Here is a 17,938-nt window from a genome sequence, read left to right as displayed (position 1 = left end):
CCACAATTCAAACTCAACAAACTGCTGCTGAGGAAAAAAATACATTAAGAGTGCTGCCTACGTTGCATCATGATCCACAACCTCCAGATTCAGAGAGGGGACATGGAGAGATGACAAAGGGATGCACGCACACGAAAAATATCCAAAGCATATGTTCTGTTGATTTTTGGCAGTAAGTTATTGTTCTCTTACAATGTTTAAGCATGTTAAAGTCTCCTCCTACTCTTTTCTTCTGTTTATGTTATCTAAAATGTCTAAACTCGACTTTACTGTCTTGTATCAGGGCAAAGGTGTTTTCACATTACTCTACTGAAGGGGGTGATATTTGTGCATTTCCCCAAAATCTGAGATTCAAATGTGCACCAGGTGAGCTGGATTATGCACTGTAGGGACTTGCTCTATACTTTAGCCACTGCTGGCTGCTAATTGGCTGAAATGTTTGGACGTGTACTCAGAATCAGAAATGATCCCCAGTCTTTACCAAAGGTTTATATCATCATAAGTTATTGTCTCACCAGTGTCCGTAATGTCCTTTTAACTTCTAATAAGTTTCAACACAAAGTTCAATAAATACAGACACATAAATCTCAATCTGAGCACAGATGAAAACTGTTTGCTTCCCTCAATAAGCCACACCTGTGCCTACTGGCATGAACTTAAATACACCATGGTCTGCCTCAGCCAGTGACAGAATTCAGACCTGTGGGAAACACTGAACCAATAAAAGATGCTAACGACACTGACTATCTGATATGTCTGATAATTGCTCACCAGAGGCCCAACGATATGATATTATCATGATACTGAAGTCACAATACAATATTATTGTGATTTCAAACATATTGCAATTTATTATCTTTTTTCACCCGCAGATTACGTTAACAAAGGAAAACTTTGTCAACATCTCTTATATCTAATGAGATAACGTTTTCAGTCTGTTCACCTCACCTTGAATACAAAGATTTTATTATTCCAGTAGGCTACCAAAAATTTGTATTTGTAATAATTGTGTTATGTAATAAAAATATCAATACTTGGAGTCAGATACAGTGAACTCAGCATCGAAACAGTATTACCACACAAAAATATTGCAATACTATGCTGCATCAATTTTCACCTACCACTACTAGTCGTTAATTTTGGTGCAGGACAGACTCCACATCTGGGTCTGACTGGGGCTCAAACATGTACGTTAGCCATCTTGATGCACACTGGTCTTTCAACGGTCGACATAGTACTAGTCTCACAGCTGCAGACCTGTTTCCACACTTTGATTTAAAGCTGTGTCACAGTGGGAGAGAGCGAAACCTACGACAAGCTGTAGCGGTGGGTGGGGCGAGAGGCCAGATACAGAATTTTTGATTGAAAAAGAGTAGATCTGCTTCCAGCGCGTTTTCAGAGTTTTCTTTTTACTTTTTATGTGGAATAAACCATATATCTATATATAAAATATTAATGGAGTAAGTAGTATTTCTGCCTGCTTTAAAATGTGTCTGGAGGGGAACTTAAACTATGATTTAATCATGTTAACACACCATCTTTAGCATTTCCACAGTTCCACTGACTTTTTCATGATGTAAACATTTTACCAGTTGAAACAGATTTCTGAGTGTGTGGTCCCGGGGGTTTCAGAGTTGTGAGTGGCTGCCATGTGACAGATGTGTGTGTGAATACAGTAAAGGCTGCTAGAATGCAAATTAAATGTCATTTTAGTGCCAGCTGATTGCCTCACTGTGTTTTCACTGGTGGTCCGTAATCAAAAAACACTCCAAGACTTCCGCAGACGGAGACGCTCGAATGTCACTAAGGAGGACTTTCTCTTCCACCCACACAAACACTCACTCACCCCGTCCCCATCCTCCCCCTCCCTCCCTCCCCAGCCCCTCTCTCAAATATCATCATGCTGCAAGGCAAAGTTCTAGTGACATTTAATTAGGGAGTTTTCCTCTCATGTTGGGGTCCGGGGGAAGAACACGCTCTCAGCAGACTTCTCAGTGTTTTTTTTTTTTTTTTTTGTCCACCGTTAAATACTCTTCAATCAGTCTAACCCTCTCTTGTTTCTCTCCTCTCCTCTGTTTCTAATTCAACAGTTTGTGTGCTGTACACTCAAGGAATAGCCAACAGGGAATGGAGAGAGGTGAGTACAGGGGCGGAGGTGTGTGGGAATCATTTACAGTATAACCACTGAAAGCTTCCAAGGAGCTTAAATGGCAGCTGCCTTCAGAAAGTCATATCGGAGGGATACAATAAGTTTTTGGGCGGGTGGCCTGTGAGCCAGCTGACAGTATCTGATCAGTGATAAGAACATGAAAAGTAATGCTGTTTTTGTTACCCTCAGAAATGCAGTGTTAAGTCTTTTGGATCAATGTATTGGTCTTAATTTATCACATTTAACCCAGCGTGCTGAGCCAATCACACGCAGGCGTCTCTTTTCAGAAGGTGTTTGATGACGTTGCTTTATCGTGTTTGTGTGACAGAAACAGATTGAGTGTGTGTAAACCAGGGGTCTTTTCGGGTCCTCTTAGTTCCCAGGAAGTGAGACTCAGGACTGGAGTTGTCTTAATTATATTTATGGTGTTGGTGTTCTTTCTCTGTGTTGGGGCTGATTGCATTTTGGAGCAGGTCTAATTATCCTCGGGTCTCTCTCAGATCAGCAGCCTGTTCCACTAAAGAGATTTTGTGAGCACTGCGTACATGCAAATTGCAAAAAGGGCAGCATCATGTTTGACAAATAATTGATGCTTGCAAATTGCAGATTCATTTTTGGGTCCTACAGGGTCACAAGCGTTGTTTTAACGAGTGCCGAAATGAATGGGACGAAGTGTTCTCACTTTGTTAATTGCAGCTTACATGTTGTAAATTCTGTGAAAAAAAGTCCAGGTCTGGTTTTTTGAAGAATCTGTGCAGCCTCAGGATAGTTTTCCCGTGACTCTCTAATAGATTGAGGACGCGTGACGTCCCAGTATCCTTCTGGCTACTGAGCCAGTATCAGTCACTCTTTAACTCTAATTAAGTAACTAAATGAGCACGTAAAGTGATTACTCATGTAATCATTTCATGTACACACAAACCATATATTAGCCCTGTAAAGCTGTAATGTTCATCTTAAGAAAACATGGATGGATGAAAAATGGTGAATGAAAATCTGGTCGTTCTAAAAACTGTCCAATTTGTCCTGAGGGAAGCACTGACCACGTTATCAGTGGCATCACAGCGGCTTATCCTCTGTGCAGTATCAATTTTTGGACATTTAAACCCAGTTCAGACTAGGGTTGCAACGGTATGAGATTTTCATGGTAGAATAAGCTTTAAGAAAATATCGTGGTTTCATGGTATCACAGAATTGATCTTATTATCAGTCAGAATGAAAACAGAAGGATTATTGTTGGTTGAACAAACATTTTAATACTATAATTGAAACATTTGTTATGGAAGTTTGTGTAAAAAGTCACCTCATCGAAAATAAGTAAAATTAAAAAGAGATTCTCTGTCCAGTTGCTTTTTTTCCAATATCGTAGAAAAGCACATGTTCACTTATGATAACCAACAACTTTTATATCATGATATACCTTGAAACCGGTATATCCCTGCAACCCTAGTTCAGATCAAAGATTCACAATGAGATGAAACCATTTTAGAACGTTGAAAAGAAAAGTTTCAGCAGTGTGAACTGTCCCGTCTCAGCTGGACTCAAGCAGGCTGATGATGTCACTTGCAACTCTTGTGGCTTGTCAATTAGGGCTGATTTCCTGAATCGATTTGATTTTGACTCACAAGGTCCTGATCAAACCAGATTTCCACTTCGATTTGATATTGATCTGATTTGGGATATTTCAGTCACAATACTGGTTTTTGCTACAATGTGAAAGAGAATTTCAGAGAACTAATAATGTAAATTATACAAGGAAGTCTTTTTTAAAAAGAATAAATTCAGAACAGGATCAAAACTGAAATATTCAGTTTTGATCCTGTTCTGAATTTATTCTATTTTATTATTTATTTCTAGAGCAGCAACAGTAATATTAAAAAAAGCAAAGTGACAATATTAACTCACTAAATACTAAATATCTCACTGGGAACAAATCTGATAGGTCAGTTAAATAAATCGTTTTCCTGAAATCACAGTACTGAGTGAATTTTATGAAGAATAAAGAACAGAGACATCAGTCAGTCTCAGTCCTCTGTCCTCTCTGCTGCTGACAAGAATCACTGCCTGTAGGTAAAGTTATGGCTCATAAACATGAAGATATTAGGCAAACTAGGCTGAGCCGTAATGTTGTGTTCACACACAAAACAATTCACAGGAGTGAATTACATTTAAATTCAATGTAAAGATGCAAGTAGATGTGAATTCTTGCAGAGCGGCACGATGGACACAATGGATGTGAAATTGATTGAACTGATTCGTGCCGTGATAGCCAATCAGCAATGAGATCCTCTGTGGACGTATGACGCTGAGGACATAACATAGGAAGTTCACACAGTGATAAAGCGATTTCATGCACGTATGACGTGAGTTATTTGCTTGATGAAGAGAGTCAGCACAAAGTATCCTAGCCTTCAAACTTAAAAATTCACATTTGGTTTACGTGAACACGTCATGAGACATAAACAGTTGTTGTTTCAGCTTGTTAGGAACAATTTGCTTTTAGCAGTAAAGCCTCTGTGCGACTGTGGACTGTGGACAGAGCAGACTGAAATATATCACTATAAAGTCATTGTTTACACACAACATGTGTCCTGTCTGTTGACCCGTATTTTCTCTGAAATCCAAAATATTTCCACACTGCTGATTTATTCCCGAGTAAACAACGTTATCCTCGTCATCTGTCTCTCGGCTGCTCGCCGTTATCTGCCTGCTGCTGTTTGACAGTGACACAGGATTTTAAAATAAAGGCGTGACCTAAAGATGATGATATAGATAGATGTTTTCACTTTGCATCAATAATATTGGATCATTGATCATTGAATTGATATATTGATCCACATCGATGGATCATTACACCCTAACAAGTAGCTACAAGTTTCACCTGGTTTCGTGGTGAATCATCAGCGCTTTGAAAGAGGAATGATATTAGACATGAAGCATTTGAGATGCAGCATGTTGGCATGTTGTTAGGCTTTGTTTTTTTAACAACAGTGTAATTTTTAATGTCCGATATACAGGACTGTTATTTCTTACATTATGTAGGGTTTTTCACTGGTGTTTTTCCAGTTTGTGGAATGACTCTTTGAGCTGCTAATCAAACATCACCCTGTCATCTCTCCTCTAGTTTGGACGGACAGAAGTCATAGACAACACCCTCAACCCTGACTTCGTCCGCAAATTCATCCTGGACTATTTCTTTGAGGAGAGGCAGAATCTACGCTTTGACCTGTGAGTTAACAATTGACCTATGTGTGTTGCTGTGTGTGTGTGTGTTTGTGTGTGTGTGTTGTGCGGGCGTGGTTGCCGCTCTGTGTGGAGCAGAGTCGAGCGAAGACTGAAATATTCATGGTCTGTGCAGAGGGAGATGTAAGTCTTCTCCCTTTTAAATAAAAGACAAGTTTTCCTGCCACTTTTTCCACCAGTGTTTCCATGTGAATTCATCTCATTCATACAATGCTTTGAGACAAAATAGGGCCACGCTCACACAGTGAATCACACACTTGGCATTTTGTGATGATTATGATCCATTTTCAGTATCGGTCATTTCTCCTCAGTATCCATTAAAAGACAAGTTTGTCCTCTCAGTTGGATGTAAACAGGATCTTCCAGCAAACAGTCACACGACCTACAAAAGTCGGTTCATTTTAACTGATGAAGACCTTGAACTCCTTCCTCTGTTAATTGTATTTTTATCAAATATTTTCCACCATTTTTTATGAATTTGTTTTTGGCTGCTCTGCAGTGCAAAATAAGCTCTTATGAAAGAAACAAACAACCTCGTTTCTGTAGCAGATGCAGGAGATTGCTCGGTCTTAATCCTTTTAGACCTAAGTGCGGCTTTTGACACAGTTGATCATACAATTTTAATTGACTGCCTTAAGCACTGGGTGGGTATCTTCTGGGTCAGCACAGAGTTTTCTTAGACTTCAGCGCTCAAGCATAACCTGCTTTGTTAAAACACAAGATTCTTTAACTACCACAGCAGACAACAAACACCTCAGGGGTCCCTCAGAGCTCGTTTTGAGGCCCCATCATGTTCTCCTCCATTTTATTTTGTGATCATATAGACAAGACAGTGACAGAATCCTGATTTAAGGTTTGATAGAGTTTGATCTGAAGTTTAGAGAGAGAGGGGCAGTTTCTCCCTTAATCAACTTCTATAGTCTTGGTGTCCATGGTGGCTACAATCTGTAGTCTGAGCAACCGTTCCAGGCTGCTGGTGAGACGGAGGGAAGTTAACCACATTTCATTTACACATACGACCCACATGGTTATGACACAAAGCTGGTTGAAAATCAGTGGGGTGTCCTTAATAATGTAAAGTTGTTGTAAAGTTTCTTTTTGACATAAAGTCAAGAACATTTATCTTTCATTGTTTAATGGATATCTTTGATGGTGGCTCTAAAACAGTGGTCCTGTGTTGAGCAGTGAGAGAGGTTCGAGGATGTCATGGTCTTGCGGTCAAAGACAGCCTGGGGTAAATCTGACAGTGTCAGAAATTTGGGATGACCATCTCACTGTGTGAGTGCTGTTACCACCTATGTCTACTAACCAACCAATAGAAATGCAGCACGAAATGACCCACTGATCAACGCCAAACCCAAACAAACAGACAGGTTTAGATATTCTAACAACGGACTTTTCGGACATTTCAATAACATAATTTTGGACATTCTAATAATAATTTTCTGACATTTTATCAACGTATTGGCCATTTTATTGATACTTTTCAGATATTTTTAGTAATTTTCTTCTCAACATTTCAATTATATTTTTCTGATGTTTTATAAACATGTTTTAGGCCATTTTATGAATATTTGTCAGACATTTTATCAATTTTTTTTCGATCATTTTACTTATATTTTTTGGACATTTTTACTTTTTTGACATTTTAATAATTTTTGAACATTTTATCAGCATATTTTCAGATATTTTATAAATATTTTCAAGAGATTTTATCAACTTTTTTTTTATTTTAATAATGTTTTTCGGACATTTTATCACTTTTTTTGGAGATTTTATAAAAAAAAAGTACAAATCCAGACATTCAAACATCTTATTAACATTTTTTCAGGCATTTTATAACTTTTATTAATGATAAGAATAATTTTATTAGTTATATTAACCTCTATGTTTTGCTTCACAGTTGGAGAAGTAATAACCCTGCAGCATCCTTGTGCACTCAGTATATGAAGCTGTTGCATTGTACGTCGTAGCCTATGATTCAATAGGCGCTGTCATCGTACAGTCTGCAGACATCAAACCTAATGTCGTACCCAAGTTTATTAGATCCATGTGGCACAGTGTACAGGGCTCGACAGTGCAAGCGTTTCACTCGCATTTGCGACTAAAAATAGGTGTGTGCGAACTGTAAAAAATATTTAGGGGCACGTGCACATAAAAAAATCAGCCAAAGCAGCCTATATTTTTGTCAATAAAAAAATATGATAATCTAACCGCAAATGTTGGAGGAACTCCAGCCGCCTTCCCTCTTCCCCGTGTGACACGGTTATGGGTGGTTTTCCAAGCCGCTGTCGGCACAATGAATATCGTGCGTGACGCCAAGGGTAGCGGTGCCGCTTTGTCAGACGTTGCTGCCCTCTCCATAGACAAACTATGGGACAGCCAGCGCAAAGCGGTTTTACAGCTGATCGTGTGTAGAGGCCTTTAGGGACCGTTCGCCACGGTACCGCTGCTGGGCAGGGTGGAAATAAAGCCCTTTTCACACACAGCACGCAAAGCGCAGACCTCCGCTGACGAACCCATTCATTGCGTATGTGCTACCGCGGCGCTAGAGCGCACCGCTCTGCCGCCGAGCTGAGCGTCACGCGCCGCCAGCCTGCGCTCGAATTGAAATTCTTTTAATTTCACCGCAACGCGCTGTGACGACACCTCAGCACCGCGCGTCCAATAGCAGAGAAGAGCCTGAAGTAGACCCGAAAGCGGTCACCATGGAGCTGTAGCTCCTGAACGAGCCTGTACTCCCCCAAATCCTGTCCTCTGCGCCCTACCCCGCGGTGGGCGCCGCAAAGGGCGCTCTGTGTGAAAGAGGCTTAAGTCCTGCAGAGTTTCAGAGGACCTGGAGAATGTTTTAGGATAGTAATAACATTATATAACAATCATATTGCAAAGATAATATATATAAGATAATAACATTAAAGACAAAATTAAATTGCAATACTTTTTCAAAACTTGATGATTTTACCTTTCTGTACATTTTGTATACAAATTCATTAAATAATTTTGCTTGTAAATGTCTATTTGCATCACGTTTATTACAGAAAACACATTATTTGATCAATTTACATTGTGCCCCTAAAGTTCTTTGTGCGCTCCTTACTTTTTCAACTTAGGAGCACATGTGCTCCTTGGGAAAAAAGTTAGCGTCAAGCCCTGGTGTAGCTGCACTAAACTTATCTGACTGATAAAGTCTCTCCGTCTGTCGGAGGATTAAAACAGAAAAGTATTTATTTTAGCTACAAACCGAATATTTACATGTTGTCACGAACACATCAGAAACACCTGGATTTGGAGTCACGCTTGTGTTAAAAGTTAAAAAAGTCATATTTCCCCATGAAGCCCTGAAAGTCGAGCTGTCGGAGTAATTATGATAATCTGTATTTTCCTCTATTGTTCCAGCCTCACGCGTTTTCCCACGAGAGCTCATGAAATATGCAACCGCTCTTTTGTTTGTTTACTTGTTGGCCTGTCGGCAGCCGGAGACTCACGCTGCTTACAAGCTGTGGGAGGTCACACTGAAGGTCAAGGAAAGACGCTTGCCATTGGTCCTGTAGGGCTGTGTGTGTGTCTGTGTGTGTGTGTGTGTCCACGTGTAGGCAGTGTATTGTGTTCCCACTGTACCAACAGTCTGTGTCTGGTAATGTGTATATGTGTGTGTAGGCCTGTGCCTCAGCATGTAGGCATGTGTGATCAAATATATAGAGGGATATTTGTGTGTGTGTGCGTTTGTGCAGCCCGGCCGACTCCCTGTATGGCTCTTTGTGAGTGGGTGAGCATCAGGCCCCGTTACTGTCTGCTGGGCTGATGGCACTACGATCACTCGCAGCGAGGACATGGCTAACACACACACATACGCACACACGTACGCACACACACACAAATGTCTGCCTCCAGAAAAAGAACAAAATCACCCAAACACACACAGACATGATCAATTTCAATTTATTTGTATAAAAGGGACGATGTACATTAATCCACATTTAAACAAATGTAAAATCACCCAAACTGAATCATCAGCAGTTCCTTTGCCAGATGTTAACAGGCTTCTGAGGATAATGAAAAAAATACAATATGAAGCATACCATATGTGTAATTTAATTTATTTATTGAAGCTTTATTTCACCAAAAAAACTAGAGATGTACAGAAACCACTTTTTCCTTCCCGATACCGATTCCGATCCCTGAACCTTAGGTATCTGCCAATACCGAGTCCCGATCCGATACCAGCACGTAAAATAAAAATGAATGGGATATGAATTGTTGTATATCTCAACTCCCAAAACTCTATGTAAAATATTAAGAAATAAATACATAATAGTAGAATGAATGCCATAAAACTTTTTTTCTTTTCTTCTTCTTCTTCTTCTTCTTATTATTATATCCAGTGTTGACACAGATCAAGACACAGGTTAAAGTGTCACACAATTTGGTAAAAAAAGACATTTTAAAGGCTACAGTAGAATGTAGGGCTTGTATTAAAAAATACAAGAATTTTCAACATTTGACTTAAAGGGATAGTTCGACATTTTGGCAAATTCGCCTATTGCCGTAATCCCTATAGTCATATGTGTAGGTACATTACCTTTTACTGTCAGTGTGTGCTGTTCTGAGATCGGTGGAGCAGAGCTGCCCGCGGAAATGGAGGTGAATGGTACAGGTCCCTCTCTCCCTCAAAACTAATCAAATACACCATCAAATGACTCCAAAACGCTCTAGTGGACAACTTGTAGCTTACACATTCACCACGCTATGAAATAATAATGTAATATTACGAGACAGAGTTGTTTTGAAGCCAAATGCAGAGCCGGAACTACATTCCAGACATGCAGTACTTGCCGGGCGGAGTGATTTCAAACAGCGTATGTTTAGTGCAGTTAATCCCGTCATCAAAACAACAAGTTTGCTGAGAAGAAGCCGGAATATACAGAGGAAGAGTTACAGTTTTTGGAAGAAGAGAGAGCAAGAAGAGAGATTGAGGCTGCCAAGCAACCAGGGGCTGAGGGGAGACCCACAGCCGGTGGTGTAAATGTGGGGCTTATTGCCACTTTATTAGGTACACCTGTGCAATATAAATATAGAGTACGCCTCAAAATAATCACCGGAACACGGGGAGAACATGCTAACTCCACACTCATAAATCACCACAACTCCTGAAGGAACAACAACATAAATTGTTCCCTAGCAGTCTGTTTATTCCCAACAATGAGAAGTAATGCCAGTCACTTCACTATATGCTCTGGGCAAGCACTTATCCATAACATAACTATAACCATAACAACATTTAGCTGAGCAAAATACACAACGATCACTTACCACGTCTGCTCGTTTTGTGATGCCAACAGATGGTATGACAGTATCTTTGAAGAAAAGTGCTTGAACCATTCCTGAGCTTCTGCGCTCCATCCTTTCAGCGTAGTCCTCCGGTAAAAAATGGCAGGAGCACACAAACATTTTCTGGACCATTTCCACAGGCGTGTTGGGGTCGATGTCCGGCACAAATAGCCATTGTTTCATCCTGTCCATATTACTGGTTGGAACTACGTGAAACTTCACTTTGCTCCATGTCTTCGGCTTGTTACTGCAACCCTTTACAATGCATGTGTAAACCATGATTTACAAAAACACTTGTAAACTTTCCTCAAACCTTCTGGTGTGTCCCGCTGACGATACCGCAAATGGCTACAAGCAAAAACTACGGCACTGTCTCAGCTGCGCACTGTGTCACTCCGCCCAGTGGTTTACTCAAGAAAGTAGTTCCGAGTATTTGCTTCATGTGTCGTAATGTTACTTAATTAAACATTATTATTTAATAGCGTGGGGAATGCGCAAGCGGACGCATGTCCACTAGAGCGTTTTGGAGTCAATTGATGGTGTATTTGATTAGTTTTGAGGGAGAGAGGGACCTGTACCGTTTACCTCCATTTCAGCTCAGAACAGCACGCACTGACAATTAAAGGTAATGTACCTACTCATATGACTATAGGGATTACGGCAATAGAAGAATTTGCAAAAAATGTTGAACTATCCCTTTAAAGTAAGAAAATTAAAAAATAGTGGTGGGGCTTTTACTCACCATAACTGCAGAGGCTACCAGCTTCATTTGAAACAGACTACATTATGAAAGGGTCGTAATTTATCATTCCCTCTTCTTTATATTTTTTACTTTTTATCCGCTCCCGTTGGCTTGATAAAGTTAATGCATGGCGCCGTCATTTCAAACTCAACACTTCCTGAACTTGTTTCAAATTAAAAGCCCCTTATAACCTCGGCTGAGAGAATCCCTCAATTTTCTAAATAGGCTTTTATTGTGAAACATTTGCAGGAACTTGTTGTGGAGAAATCAGTGACTTTAATGTTTACGTACGGTACTTCAAATGTAGCTCCTGCCGTCTGCTGGCGCTTTTTAGGTGACTACACCAACATTTCGGCTGGCACATGAACAGACAGTGACTCAAATAATAGTAAAAGTAATAATAATAGGACAAGAATAACCCGATGACATCACACTCGTGTAGTGTGTCATGTCTGTCGGCCAAGTCACGGCACGGTTTTATGACTCCACAATCATGTAATGTGACATAGTGACTTTAAGAACGGGCAGAAAAGTCGTGTAGTGTGTACCAGGCATAAATCCTCCTTTACCGTTTCTCCCTCTTGCATGTCGTTCATTTTCAGTGTGTGACTGCAGCGTGTGCATGAGAGGGGAAGGGGCTGCTGTTGTCAGAGAGGGAGACACAGAGAGAGAGGCGAGCGGAGCGGAGCAACGAGTGAAGCTTTAGAGCTGCTTTTCTGAAGCAAAACAAAAGTTTACATGTTCTAAAAAAAGAGAAAACATTGCATGTCCTGCAATGTGAGTATCGCAGATGTGCACATCGCGATGGTGATGTTCAAATGATAGCGTGAATATGCGTAATGATGTGAGGCATTACGTGGTATTGGATTGGTCATAGGCTGTACTCGCTGATGCCGCATTTTTATGCAGTATCGTAGGCATTTCTGATACGGGTTTCGGTATCGGTACAACTCTTAAAAAAACCTCTTGAGATTAAAAATCTCTTTTTCAGGAGTGTCCTGACCGAGAAAGGCAGCAACATAAAGTTAGAGACAGACAACAGAACCAAAACACAAGGTAAAAAATATACAGCTCTAAAACAAGCAATTTAAAACACAAAATGAGATTACAAAAAGTCTGTTAATATATGCTGTAAGTGAACCATAAAAACATAAAAACAGGGGCAACTACACATGATTACAAAGAGCAGCTAAAACACACCCTGACATCGGCAGATAGATGATGATGAAAATTCCTGCAGCAGAGATTTGAAACAGTCGAGAGGAACCAGTGTGTGAAACTCTTAAGTCCCTATGCACACGATTCCACAGATAAGAATCTGCATACTTGTTTGTCAAACTCCATACGAACCTTCGGTACAGACAATTAAAATATGTTATGTGAATGGAGAGCAGAGACCCTTTTACTGTTAGTACACCGTGTGACGTTTTTTGGTGGGCGGGGCTTAGCTGGAGGCAAAACAATTCTCCTCAGATGTCAGCTAGCGCTAGCTGGTTCTGTTGGCTTGTTTCAAACAATGAAGGAAGATGATAAGATGATACAAGTCACTCTGAATAGGGAATATTCTGAAATATTCTCACTCTGGACACTCTGTCTGTGGAGACGGAGCAGCAGAGCACAGAGCGGAGTGAATGTGTGATTAACTTAACCGTTGGTTCATTCATGTAGAAATATAACGCTCCGTTTCTTCCACCAACAGGGCTTTCATTTTAGTGTAGAGCATCAGACTGAATTTACCAACGCACCATGTCAGGTCACTCACTCTCCGGGACCGTGAGTGTTACTTGAATAAGTAAACACTGACCAATGGGTTAGCGTTCCAGAGAAATCCAATATTCCTCTTAATCCCTCCCCAGTTTCTGATGAGGTGGACATGATAACCCTTAACACACATAACGTTATTCATCCCTACAACAGGAAATACTTTTTCCCTAACCTGATATGAAGTGTACGCTGCACTTGTGAGCATTTTTGATGATGGCCTCCGTCCAGTCCTTTGGTCTTATCACATTTAACTATAGTTGTCTTTGTTTTTGTTGCCGGGCAGTGGCGGCTGGTTTTGAGCCATGACTCCTTCTGTTCTGGCTCCCAATAACACAACAAGACAAACACATTTTAAGACTCTTACAGTATGTAGCCTACAGCCCTGTGGGGGAGAGGCAGCTTTACCTCCAGGTAATAACATGGGTCTGTTGCTATTTTCAATTTTTTGCTTAATGCACAGACATAAATATTCTGAAATGTTAAAGACATACAACACTCAGGTAAAAAGACACAGAGTACAGTGAAACATGTGCAGAGTTTCCTCTCTGCCTCTCATGTTGAGCTGTAACATGCACACACACACATAGATTTCTCAGATTTCTCCCAGAACCAGCGGTGACCCTGCTCTCCTCTGTCCTGAGGTCTGAAAGTCTTTTTACTGTAGCTCCTCACCTCCTCCACCTCCCCTCACTCCCACTCTGCGCCTCACATCCCTTCAGGACATTCATACAGCCAGACAGCAGCGAGCACCCCTCAAACCGCCAGCAACCGCACTGCTGCTGAACCATCCCCTGCTCTCTTTACCCAAAGACCCCAAAGCCACGACACACTTTGCTTCCTCTGCTGCCATCCGTGCCTGGAAATCCTGTTAACCCCCATCTCACTGCGGGCCATGTTCACTGCTCCTCTTTTCTCCCCTTTATAAACTGAAACATGAGATGCTCAGTGAAGCCAGTGGAAGCCCCTCAGGGTGGATTGTTGTCTAATCAAGTGTGGCAAATTGGATCAGAGCTCAAAAAATGACGTGAAAAATCCTCCCAAAGGAATAAAAGGCGAATATAGCTGTATTAACTCTATTTATTTCACTGGTTTGGAGATTTTTCTGCCAGAGTGATCCAGAGTATCAGATATCAGGAATCAGCTCTATTAGCTATATTAAAATGTATAAGAACTTTATAGTCATTAAGAAATGCTTCATTTTCACATAAACATTTTTGTGGAAACAAACTGAATGTTGCTCAGTACGTATGTGCTCTCTGTAGTATATTGGCAGACTGGAGCTGGCACTGGCCGGGCTGTTAAAGAGGTCAGGTAGGTAGATAGATAGATAGATAGATAGATAGATAAAGGCCTGTCTCTATTAGAGGCCTGGTCTGGTTGCCAAGCAGTTCATTATTATAGAAGTTCCTTGGATGTATAAATCAGGTTGTTGGCTACCCACTGGAGCTAGTGTTAGTGAGCTCATAGGTTGTGCATACAAATATAAATGTGTTAACTGTGTCAGTATTGAAACTCTACACATCGTCAGCTCGATTCAGTTCATTAGACTGAGACCATGAGCACCAAAGAAGACATTAATTCCCCCTGATTAATCGGCCTGGTAAACAAGAGATGGAAGAAAAATAAAAGAGTACATTACCTCTGAATCGGTCATGAAGTCAGATTATGTGTCCATTCCTCGGTTACCCTGTGAGTTATTCATATTCCTTCAGTCCATCAGGGTCCTCAGAACAAAATAATCAAAAGGTTTTTTTTAATAAAATTAATCCAAGTTGTGAGAAATGTTTTAACAGGATAAAGTGGAGTTGGGTCCGTTTGACGGGTGACGTAATCCTTGTGTGACATAAAACGAGTGTCATAACTGTCTCTTGGAGTTAGACCAAATGACTGATTCATAATGGATTTGTTGTTGGAAGCCTAATTTTTATACAGTAATATTCAGACTAATTTATATGAACAATTTGATTGTATTTCTCTGTCTTTGCTGAGGAACAGTTTTGTGTGAGAGGAATTTAAGGCCCGTCTCAAATATAGGCCTGTTGACTTCAGTGATTTAGACAAATAAAAACCCGGGCTACTAACTAAGGTTTTACAGTATGCACAAAGCATCCCTAATAACTTAGAATATAGAAAATATAAAATGTAAAATTTACCTGTATGAATTTAGGAAATATCTGTAGACACACAGAAGACTGTAGTTTTACATTAAAATGTAAATCACTGCACTGACATGATTTTATCTACAAGAGGAAGCCGCTCCCTCGTCCAAGTTTAACATGCAGTGTTACTCATGCAAAAACTCACAACAAACATGTAACCTGTGCATGATGAAATTGATCATACATGTAATTTTATCTTTAAACCAGAAAGAAACACAAAATACCTCTTTGTTTATGACTAATTACTGCACTGGAATCCTCTCTGTCAAAAACATGTCACAAATAGACCCACGATTCGAACGACAAATCAGCAGAATCAGAAACAATAATAACTCAACCTTTAACTCGGCCATACTCTTTTTTGACAAACATCAGCAGAGTTCAAATGTATTTAAAAACAAAAAACTCATTTACATTTGAATTGTTGAAAAAAATTGGACCATTATTCTGTAAGAAGGTGAGATCTGAAAAATGATTCAGAGTCAAACTATTGGAGAGTTCATGCTTATATATCGACAGAACAGTTTTTATCACGTCTCATGCAAATATTTATTGCATAACATTCATCTGTAGAGCTGAACAATGTGGGAAAATAATCTAATGACAGTTTCTTCAGTATAATCTGTCAGGACCAATCAGACCATCGAACTTGTGTTAATAACACAGTGGTGCAACATCTCGTATCCGCGGCTGTGGAGGTTTTATGAAGGTTTCATAAAGCTGTTAGGAGACGGAGCTCAAGTGTCAGAGAGCTGTCAGCTGTTGTTTGCCTGCCTCTCTGGCCTCATTTGTTTGTGTGCCATCGTTAGTCATCGTTGCCCCCCCCCACCCCCCACCCCGTTACACACCACACACTACACACACTGCAAGACAGACAGCACAGGAACAACAGAAACCCTGTCTGGCCCAGTGCCCATGCATAGTGATGTCATCCACGTAAACACATAGTCACTCACTCATGAGGCGCCATGAGACACGCGCTCCTGCACACCAATCTCAAGGCAATTGAATCGAACGCAACTGGACTTGGTTTTGTCTTAGAAGACGTTTCACCTCTTATCCAAGAGGCTTCATCAGTTCATGCTTGTCTGACTAGGCTGGAACTAGGATAGGTGCCACCTATAATGCTGTCCTTTCATCCTTGCCCAGGAGGTTTAACAACTTAACCTCTAAAAACAATGGTCGTTCACAAATGGCCTCATGTGACCCTAACGACTCCAATTGCAGCGTTGCAGCAGGAGTTTCAACGACTGTCGTTGACACACCATTGGAGCACTAATGAACCAGTGACATAATTTGCCCTTTGAAGACCTCCCCAGAGGTTAAATACCTGGGTGCTTCCACACCAGTTTGTCAGACTAGTTCCAGCCTAGTCAGACAAGCACGAACTGATGAAGCCTCTTGGATAAGAGGTGAAACGTCTTCTAAGACAAAACTAAGTCCAGTTGCATTCGATTCAATTGCCTTGAGATAACTATGACCTGGATGAATGAGAATATCCACAGGCATGCTCCTGCACACGTGTGTGTTTGTAGGTGTGGGTGAACATGTGTGTGTTTGTAGGTGCGGTGAACATGTGTGTGTTTGTAGGTGTGGGTGAACATGTGTGTGTTTGTAGGTGCGGTGAACATGTGTGTGTTTGTAGGTGTGGGTGAACATGTGTGTGTTTGTAGGTGTGGTGAACATGTCCAGCTGAATACACTCTTCATACATGTTTACAGTCGGTCAATAGTTTGGTCGTACTGATTGTGGCGTAATTTTACAGTGTTGGTTTAGTGTGTGTTCACAACATGTTTTGGTGGAGCGGTCCGTCCGCTCCACTGAGGTTTCTGACAGTGTCTCCATGTGAAGGTTATTTTAGGGGAGTTCTTCCTGCTCTGGTTCGAGGGTCAGAGGTCAGAGGGTGGTGTATCTGCACAGATTGTAAAGCCACTTCTGGCTGATTTAAGATACTGGGCTCTATAAATCAAACTGATTCGACCTGACTACCGTACATGGTATACATATATCAGTAGTATGTTTTCCTCCCCCCTCCCCTCTGCCCCCCTCCCCTCCCCCGCTGCTCTCTGTGTTTGGGTCTCATTATTAAATAAGATTATATGAATCATTTATGAACATTTGGTAGTGACAGAAGCAAAGGGCGAATAGAACATGAAGCGCACCTGTGCATTTTGCCTTTGGCGCGTTGCGTAACAGCAGCGTGTTTCCTTGCTCTTATGGAATAACATTAGGAACGTCTCTGTATTGGAGCCCCCCCCAGCACCCTCCTGTAGTCACACACAGCGTCTCCCAGTTGTGTCAGCAGGCGCCTTATCGTACATGGCATGCTGTCTGTAGAAAGAAACACTCAGGCTCTCCCTTTTACACACTCGGCTGCACGGTGCTGCACACACACACACACACACACACACACATATTGACGCACACCTGAGAGGCCCGGGAAGGTGACGGGTTATGGGGAGTAAATAAAGCTGGATAAATTGCTCTCCAGAGAAGCGAGTGGATCACATGGTTTGCATGATGTTACTTATGGGTTTGGATGAATGCGTCTGC

The 17,938-nt window shown here is 41.0% G+C and overlaps 1 protein-coding gene across 1 annotated transcript in view; it reads left to right on the top strand.

Moving 5' to 3' along the window:
• LOC125887045 (copine-8-like) overlaps positions 1–17,938 on the top strand; it is a 107,127-nt gene that overhangs the window by 26,013 nt on the left and 63,176 nt on the right. Inside the window, exons 4-5 of the mRNA XM_049573546.1 lie at positions 2,091–2,137; positions 5,274–5,377. Coding sequence (XP_049429503.1) covers positions 2,091–2,137; positions 5,274–5,377 — 151 coding nt within the window. The remainder of the gene's footprint in view (positions 1–2,090; positions 2,138–5,273; positions 5,378–17,938) is intronic.

The sequence above is a fragment of the Epinephelus fuscoguttatus genome, linkage group LG4 (assembly GCF_011397635.1).
Source record: "Epinephelus fuscoguttatus linkage group LG4, E.fuscoguttatus.final_Chr_v1".
NCBI lineage: Eukaryota > Metazoa > Chordata > Actinopteri > Perciformes > Serranidae > Epinephelus > Epinephelus fuscoguttatus.
The sequence above is the reverse complement of the archived record's forward strand: the minus strand, read 5'-3'. Positions and strand labels throughout refer to the sequence as shown.